This window comes from Oncorhynchus kisutch, linkage group LG22 (assembly GCF_002021735.2).
Source record: "Oncorhynchus kisutch isolate 150728-3 linkage group LG22, Okis_V2, whole genome shotgun sequence".
NCBI classification, from domain to species: Eukaryota; Metazoa; Chordata; class Actinopteri; order Salmoniformes; family Salmonidae; genus Oncorhynchus; species Oncorhynchus kisutch.
This window is the reverse complement of record NC_034195.2, coordinates 8,740,477-8,750,565: the sequence shown is the minus strand read 5'-3', so window position 1 is coordinate 8,750,565 and position 10,089 is coordinate 8,740,477. Positions and strand designations below refer to the sequence as shown.

Here is a 10,089-nt window from a genome sequence, read left to right as displayed (position 1 = left end):
GAAGTCAGGCGCAGGATAGCAAAAACTGATTTACAAAGGCACAGTTTAATAAACAAAACCACCGTAAACAGAACAATAAATCAATGGGTAAAAAAACCTGTTACACATCAGCATGACGTGCACAAGCACTACAATAACCAATTCCGGACAAGGACATGGGGGAAACAGAGGGTTAAATACACAACATGTAATGATGGTATTGAAACCAGGTGTGTGGGAAGACAAGACAAAACAAATGGAAAATGAAAGGTGGATGGGCGATGGCTAGAAGACCGGTGACATCGACCGCCGATTTTCCGTCCGAACAAGGAGAGAAACCAACTTCGGCGGAAGTCGTGACAGACCCAAGTTAAACCATTTTAAGGCAAAGCTACAAAATACTAATTGAGTGTTTGTAAACTTCTGACCCACTGGGAATGTGATGAAAGAAGCTGAAATAAATCATTCTCTTTACTATTATTCTGACATTTCACACTCTTAAAATAAAGTGGTGATCCTAACTGACCTAAAACAGGGATTTTTTACTTGGATTAAATGTCAGGAATTGTGAAAAAAACTGAGTTTAAATGTATTTGGCTGATAACAGTTCTGACATAAATGGACGTTATGGTGGCATCCTGCTTTCTTTCAGGTGTAGGATCTTAATTTAATCACTCTTTTGTTGATGAGAATTTTGGGGCAAGGCAAGGTGCATTTGTGACATTTCTGCAGTGACAACCATTCTTACCGAGCAATGCATACGCCATAGGAATTCTATGAGAATACTTGCTGACATAAAATGTATATTTTTTCAGCTTTGACTGGGAAACTACTGCAACAAATCAAACTCCCTCTATGCAAACAAAAAAAAAAACATAACATTTCCTCGATATTTTTTTTACAAGTTTGCGTAGAGGGAGTTTGATTCATTGCAGTAGTTTCCCAGTTAAACCTGGAAAAAATATCCATATTATGTGATGTCAAATATCATTGTGTTAATAGCATACGTGCCTTTTTGTGTCTTTTACCCAGCAATTTATTAATACACTTTGTATAGTGTGTATTCATACCATATATTCTGAAGGCTCCAGAAAGCACCCCCCATCTTTCCCCAAGGCAACATTAACTCACTGTTCCACGTACAAAGATAGATAAGCGACATTAAAAATCAGAATCAGCATGATCGCTTTTATTAAGACTTTCAGAGCCTCCCTTAGTGACATCGTTCCTTGTGCCAAAATCCTAAGACAGTGTGTATTTCAATATAGGAAAATATAACAGAACCATAGGTCTCATCATGCCAGTCCCAGTCTCATTCTCACACATACTCGTTTAGCCAGAATCATCCATGTGAGACTCAGTGTCCTTCCACCAGCCATACAGTTCGTCAACATGTCCTTACATTACCGTTCGCACTGCCAGTGGCAGTCAGAGTCGGTGAGTAACAGTTCACATGGAATCATTTCCAGTCCTTTTCCCCTGAATATTCCTTCTCCTTTTGCCCTGTTAGTCTCTTTCCACAGAGATTGTCCGACCCATCTCCTCAAAATGTGACCGTATGAATAAGAAAACTATTGAAGACAGCCAACACTCGACCACCTCCTATGTATGGCCAGCTATTTATTGAGAGACCCTTTCATTTCATACTGAGTGCTAAATAGTGATACTTTGGTCTTTGTGCAATAAAAAAAGAAAAACAGGCGAGAAGATGAGGACATTTCAAAACAAGTGTTGTGAAACACCTGGTTTTAACATCTACCCATACCCTGGAATGTACGTTGGAAGTGGAACAGCCATTGAGACAACACTCAGTACTGAGTCATAGACAGAGTCAGACTTTTGTGGTTTACTTAGAAGGTAATGGCAGGGAAGTCTTTGTTTATTTACTGAAACTATGGTCTCAAGCATTACTGGGAAAAAGGGCATCATCCAATAACTTATACTATTGTTTTTTTGGTGATTGTTTTTTGTCCTGTCAAATTGAAGTGAATGGAAATACATGTCAGGAGATCTCTTTGGGGTCTGTGCTAGACATTTATACTTCAATATTCCATAATCAGAATAAAAACCCTGAGTAGAGTACTGTATTATTTAACGGTACTTGGGGAAAGCCAATTAAAGCATGTGAATGGACCGTTAACTCAAGTAACTATTCAAAGCAACGCCTTAATTGTGAACAAGTTAGTGCTCTGTATTTAATCATTTACTTGACTGTTCTTGAGGCAATGCTTTCACTGAGAAGCAGTATCTCCGTCTTAACCTCTTAGATTCATAATAGTTCTAAAGATAGCTCAAACAAACCACAGATCTCTATAAAGTCTCACAAGGTGGCTCCTATTAAAATACATGTGTTATATGACTGGAACAACTTCAATTATTTGGTAATCAACACTGAAATTGGTGCGGTAATGATTCAGCTCAGAGAAGAACACTATGTTCAAAGTCAACATTGTTTCTCAAATAAGAGGGGTGATTACTCCTTGTTTACACTTACTGTAACATTAAGTACTTCCAACTTCAAGACTGCTGGCCAAACGTTTGTTGCAACAGAAAGAACAAGGAGTCTATCAATAACCCAACAATTTACAATCGCACGGAGGCTTGCACGCACACACACCATGATCGACGGGCGCAAAGCTCCTGTGCAAACTCAACTGGAGCACAACTGATTCCAAAGGCCTGTTTCTCCTCAAATGGGCAAAGAAGCAGGTGAAGACATTTGTTTAGAAAATCACACTAAAATGCCTCTGCTCCTTCAAGGCACTTACAGGGACCACGGGAAAAAGTAACATTCATTCCATGATGTTAATTCTCTTAAGCTATGTAGTGCAGCTGCTGTCTCTTGGAACTCTAAAAGCCACCGACGGGCACAGTCATGGCTTGTAATGGAGAGCTATCTCAAGAAGATACATTCAGGTAACACGTTTGCAGTGAACACCTGAGGATTCAAGCCCTTACTCTGAGAAACAACGGGAGGAGATGGCATGGACTCTGTCATGGTTTTCATACAGTACACGAAAGGGGTTCAGCTTCTACCGTCTGCTTAAGGCTACACATGCCTATCTTTGACCCTCTACAGAGAATTCTTAAATGCCACCTATCAATTGACGTATTAAGATTTGTTGCAAACACCTTAAATAGATGGTATTGTATACAACAACAAAAGAATGTTGGTCATAACATAGCAAAATTGGTGGATTTATGTAGAAGACAATGGTGTAAGTCGCTTGAAACAAAGAATTTAGACTTCGAATTTCAGCCTGGAAAGTGACTATTACGTGAAGTGCACAAACTGGCTTCCCCAGCCTCTTCAAGAACATGCCCTCTTTCTGTCCGAGTCTATGAACCACTTGGCCCATATTCAAGTCAAAATAAGCAGAAAGTCATCTTTATAAGGCAGCAACCTCAGCAACCCCTCTCTTCTTTCAAGCCAGGGTTTGTGTGACTATCATGGTCCACCATGAAGAAAGAGAATAAACAGATAAACCTTTCCAGCTTTTACAGCCATCCCGCTGGGCACACACTGGTTAAATCAACATTGTTTCAATACCATTTGTCAACGTATTGTGACGTGGAATCAATGTTGAAAATACAAAAAGTTATCAAACAGTACTGATTTCATCTAATTTCAACCAGCATTGTAAGCATTGAAATGAGGGTAACGCTTCAACTTAAATACAATGACTTAACCTGAATAACAGATTGAAACATCAATCTAATTTCAACATAATCATCAGAACTATGTATACGTTGAAAATGCATTGGAAATTCCACATATAAACGTAATATATATATATAATCCTATGTTCATCCAGGTTAAGTGTACAAAACATTAGGAATACCTACCTAATATTGAGCTATATTGCCCCCTCCTTTTTACCCTAAATTCTTGACACAAACCAGTGTGCCTGGCACCTACTACCATACCCCTTTCAAAGGCACTTCAATCTTTTGTCTTGCCCATTCACTCTTGGAATGGCACACAAACACAATCCATGTCTCAATTGTCTCAAGGTTTAAAAATCCTTCTTTAACCTGTCTCCTCCCCTTCATTTACACTGATTGAAGTGGAGTGAACAAGTGATCATAGCTTTCACCTGGTCAGTCTATGTAATGAAAAGACCAGGTGTTCCTAATGTTTTGTACACTAAGTGTATGAAACTGGTTGACATTTTGTGTTGGGGAGTAGCGAACTACATGAAGTTCAACTAGTAATTTAACTACATTTGAAGAAGCTAGGTGGTAGTTGAACTAGTCAAAAATATATATATGTATGGGTGAAGTAGGAAATATTTTGGGGGTTTTTCGGCATCACACCTGCCAAATTCTCACTTGAAACTTACATATTCTATTAATGTATGACCCCAAAGTGAACTGTTCTTGCAATTTGTAGTCTATGACATTTCAAATTTACATACAATAATTTTTCTGAATGATGTACTTCAGATATATTGAACTACTTTTTCAAAGTAACCTTAGTTAAGTAAACTATATTTTTCTTAAGGGTAGCTTTCTTAAGGGTAGAATTTTATATTTAGTTTGACCTAGTAAAATTGTATGTTTGAATCAATGTTAGTTTCAACTTCATGTCATCATGAAGAGGTAAATTCAGCATCCTAATTATAAGGCTAATGGTAACTACTTCTATACTTCTAAAGATCCAATCAGCCATAGTCGAATGACAGTATACCTAGCGTTGAAATGATGGTGGTCTTTGGGAAAATCAGATGTCAATGTAGCTTACATAATAAACCCAACCTCACTCCAAACTTACTTTCACATACAGCTAGTGTAAGAAAAGTTAGAGGAGTTACTTTCTACAATTCAATAATGTATGGAAGCTGACCAATGTCTAAATGTGTTGACATGATAGGTCAGCTGAATTAAACACAGCTTGTTTCTCAAGCTAAGCAGGGTACATAGAGGTAGGCATCTATCTGTATGGTAGACTTGTTTCACTGAAGTGCATTACCTCTCCGTAGGTGTCAATGTTCAGGCAGGAATCGTTGGACTGTGGCTTACCATTTTATTTCAATATACATCTATTTAGGTTGATGGCATGACGTTGAAACAATGATGTTGATTCAAACATACCATTTTAGTTCAAATAACATATGTCTAATCAAATATGAAATTAAACTTCATTTCAACCACCCAAAGGTGAATTTTTTTTACATTTCTACGTGGAACTTTCAACGCAATTTCCACGTATTTAATTGTTATGATGATTATGTTGAAATTAGACTGATGTAACAACCTGTTAATCAGGTTATGTCTCTGTAGTTAAGTTGAAGTTTTACCCTAATTTCAATGATGAAAACTTTGTTCAAATCCAATGTATTTTCCACGTCACAATACATTGACAAATTACATTTAAACAACCAGTGTGTGTCCAGTGGGATGTCTCGGTTTCCAATAGGATTTTTGACAACCCCTGAAGAGGCCCCCGTTGAACTGGGCGGCCATTTCGGATCAAAAGGATAACGTCAGGGCTGATGACAAGCCCAGCCTCTACAGGTTGTCGTACATGTGCAGGGTACGCTCCAGCTGTTGGCCCACGCGCTGGTAGAAGGCGATCTGCTGTTTGATGTAGGCCTGCATCATCTCCTTGAAGTCCACCTCGCGGCGCTGGTGGAAGTGGTTCATCTCAGCCTGTAGAGCAAATCCCACTGTCCGGCAGCGTTTACGCACTCCGTCTGCCTCTTCCTGGTCCATTTTCCCTTCGTCGCTCATCCGCTGACTCTCTTTGACCTTGGCGAACGCACCTGAGAAAAGAGAGAGCAGTTGGCGGTTAGCTAGCTACTGATAAATGAATGTTACTACCTGTGGAGGGAGAAGTTTGCGGTTAGCTAGCTACCGATACAATAGAAATGCTATGACCTGTGGAGAGAGCAGTTAGCAAGCTACCGATACAATGAATATGCTATGACTTGTGGGCTAGCTAGCTACCGATACAAGGGAAATGCTACTACTACCAGTGCATGCATGTGGACCTAGCATGACCTGTATAAGACAATGACACCTTGAAAATCATATTCAGGTTAGATATTTGAATGGCGTTCGAATTTGAGGGCTATGATCAGTAATTGTAAAAACTTGTACGACTTGTTCATATGCTTTTTTAAATTTACAGTTTGATTAAGTTTTCAAGTTTTTCAATCAACCAACAAAACACATTCCACATTCACAGATGTGACAGACTTTTAAAACACATTCCACATTCACAGATGTGACAGACTTTTAAAAAATAGAAAGAATAATAATAATAATAATAATATATTTAAAAATAATAATAATAATAAATAATAATATATAATTATTAAAAAATAAAAAATATATATAAAGCTTGCAGCAGCACTATCAAGGTTCTTATCAGCTATTTCCAGCCTTAGCTGAGACGACAAGCAAATAATTAGTTTTTAGATTTTACAGCACCTTACACAACATGTATCTGCTCATTTCCCTAATCACCCCATTCACTCTGTCCAATTTGAAATATAGTTGAGTAGTGGAGACCAGAATCTATCTAACTTGGGCTGTCTCTTGCGGAGGTCATAATGAGCTTTTCAAGAGGGAGAAAGTCAACAATCTGGTCAATCCACATTTTAAATGTAGGAGGGGTATTAGAGGCATTTCACATGAGAGGTAGCTCTCGTTCCATTGCACAATGGAATTCTCCGATGGGAACATTATTGAACATTTATGATAAAAACATCCTAAAGATTGATTCTATACTTAGTTTGACAAGTTTCTACGACCTGTAATATAACTTTTTGAACTTTTCGTCCGACGTTCGGCTGGACCTGATCGTGCGTTTGGATTTGTTTACCAAACGCCCTAACAAAAGAAGCTATTTGGACATAAATGATGGACATTATCGAACAAATCAAACATTTATTGTGGAACTGGGATTACTGGGAGTGTATTCTGATGAAGATCATCAAAGGTAAGTGAATATTTGTAATGCTATTTCTGACTAATGTTGACTGCACAACATGGCGGATATTTCTTTTGGCTTGTTTGGGCTTTGAGTGCCGTCCTCAGATTATGCTTTTTCCGGAAAGTTTTTCTGAAATCTGACACAGTGGTTGCATTAAAGAGAAGTATATCTAAAGTTCCATGCATAACACTTTAATTTTCATCAACATTTAGAATGAGTATTTCTGTGAACAGATGTGGCACTCTGTAAAATCACAGCATGTTTTTGAACTACTGAACATAACACACCAATGTAAAATGAGATTTTTGGATATAAATATGCACTTTATCGAACAAAACATACATGTATTGTGTAACATGAAGTCCTATGAGTGTCATCTGATGAAGATCATCAACGGTTAGTGATTAATTTTATCTTTATTTGTGGTTTTTGTGACTCCTCTCTTTGGCTGGAAAAATGGCTGGGTTTTTCTGTGACTTGGTGGTGACCTAACATAATCGTTTGTGGAGCTTTCGCTGTAAAGCATTTTTGAAATCAGAATCTGTGGGTTGATTAACGAGAATTTTATCTTTAAAATGGTGCCTAATACTTGTATGTTTGAGAAATTTGATTTATGAGATTTCAGTTGATTTGTATTTGGCGCCCTGCAATTTCATTGGCAGAATCTGCTTTAGACCAAATAGAGCATATTACGCCACAGACTTAACTGCTACAGTAACAGTACACAAATCATGTTACTGTAAGACACAACAGCTAACACAACTCACTGAATTCAAAACAGATGTAGCAATTAAATGTTGCTTCCTTCATCAAGCTTTCAAGTGTTCACAATCTTACTACATTACACATGTAGGCTAGGCTTCTCATCGACGGGGCTGTAGTGGAGCAGTGGACTATTTACATATTGTGCCCCCCCACCCCTCTTTTTACGCTGCTGCAACTCTCTGTTTATCATATATACATAGTCACTTTAACTACACATTCATGCACATACTACCTCAATTGGGCCGACCAACCAGTGCTCCCGCACATTGGCTAACCGGGCTATCTGCATTGAGTCCCACCCACCACCCGCCAATCTCTCTTTTACGCCACTGATACTCTCTGTTCATCATATATGCATAGTCACTTTAACCATATCTACCTGCACATACTACCTCAATCAGCCTGACTAACCGGTGTCTGTATGTAGCCTCGCTATTTTTATAGCCTCACGACTGTATATAGCCTGTCTTTTTACTGTTGTTTTATTTCTTTACTTACCTATTGTTCACCTAATACTCTTTTTGACTATTGGTTAGAGACTGTAAGTAAGCATTTCACTGTAAGGTCTACACCTGTTGTATTCAGCGCACGTGACAAATAAACTTTGATTTGATAGGCCCTAATTTATGTACTCTCTGTCACCTGGAACTGCATGGGAAATGGTCCAGGAACACAAAGTAAAGCACAAAGGATAATTCCCAAGGCCTAGTCAGCCCTTCCCCCTCTAAAGGGCCAGTACTGACTATTGAATGTTTGATAGAATAATACTATAGTATCTATGTCTGGTATCTATCTGAAACGTGATCACTGAAGATAACTCTGATGCTACCTATATGGATGTATGATCTCTGTGTTAACTTGTATCTGTACAGGGTGAACTCTAAACTCTCAACCAATTCATTCTAGTCAACGTCAACTCATTGCCTCATGCTTGCTTGTATGTTTTAATTATCTTTATGAAGTCAGATAAACATTTTGAAGGCAGTGTCATGGTGTGTTCGTGACCGTGGGAAGTGGGAATTTACCACATATGAATGGGAAAAATCCCTTGAACGGCCCTCCAACTGGTCATTACTCGTGAGAAACTCGTCTATCATCCTGAGCACCCACTTCTCCCACATGGTGACCTCTGATGTCACCTACTAAGGAAATGGCCTCTATAATAGGGCTGGGATGGATCCAGATTTTCATATCATCATACAGTCCTTCTCTCATCTCGGGATTTATGTTATTACCGGTTTAGTACAAAAGGGATCACCAAAAAGCAAAAAAGCTCATTGGGCGTCTATTACAAGAACGAAGAAAAAAAAATTGCACACGTAATAGCGAATTTCCAAGGAGGTTGTTAGCAAAATATACAAACGAGAGCAAACAAAAATAAACCAATTGCAAAGACAGGCAATCTAGCTCATAAAGTTATACATATATAGGTGGTAACTACTGAATGTAATTTTTGGTCAGTTTGGAACGAATGTAAACGAGAGACATTGCGCAAATAAACAATGTTTTGACATATACTTGTCTTTAGCAGGATTCTTTCTCTTCACAACTGGCTTCTTGATTATTGCAGCTCAATGGGTATAACTTTTGTTGACAATTTTGATTCCTTTTGGAAGAAAAACACGTTTAATAAGGAGGATGAGATCCACCCAAATCATTTGGGTGTCTGGATCCTTTCACAGCACTATAAGGCTGCGTTTAGACAATGACCCAAGTCCAGCTCAGTTAATCCCTACCATCGTGTCACTGAGTCATCATAATGCTTTAGCAAATGTACCTAATTTATATCCCTCTAACTGCCCTGAATACCTCTGCTGATCCTACAGCTATTGCATGCAGCAATCATATGCTTTTGAACCAGATTTATGCTGTTAGCACTTAGACTGTGTGCCCTATTAGGAAGTACACTATGTGCAGCTCACCCTGCACTAAACATAAATAAAATGAGAATATCTACTCTGCTAAACCTTTCCAGTAAAGCAATGAAAACAATCAAGCATCCCAGAAAAGTTATCAAAATAGCCCACGTTAACATATGTAGCTTAAGAAACAAGGTTCATTAAAATAATAACTTGCTACCGACTGATATTGCCAACTAATTAAATTATTTTTTCATTGGCAAGATTAGCAAATTTAGGCATGACATGCCAGCAACAAATGCTGACACAACACATCCAAGTATATCTGACCAAATAATGAAAGACAAGAATTGTAATTTTGAATTCTGTAAAGAGAATGTGGAAGAGGTGAAACATTTTGACAACAATGACAAGCCACAGGGTTCTGACAAAATGGAACAGTTTGGAAGATGACTGCGGATAATAGTGTATGATATTGCCACTCCTATTTGCCATATCTTCAATTTAAACCAACTAGAAAGTGTGTGCCCTCAGGCCTGAAGGGAA

At 38.3% G+C, this 10,089-nt stretch overlaps 1 protein-coding gene across 1 annotated transcript in view; it reads right to left on the bottom strand.

The window, feature by feature from the left end:
• Window positions 1-1,140: 1,140 nt before the first annotated feature.
• The window catches only part of snx33 (sorting nexin 33), a 36,272-nt gene continuing 27,323 nt past the window's right edge, over window positions 1,141-10,089 (bottom strand). Inside the window, exon 2 of the mRNA XM_020456861.2 lies at window positions 1,141-5,744. Within this exon, the coding sequence (XP_020312450.1) occupies window positions 5,491-5,744 (254 nt within the window). The 3' untranslated portion in view covers window positions 1,141-5,490. The remainder of the gene's footprint in view (window positions 5,745-10,089) is intronic.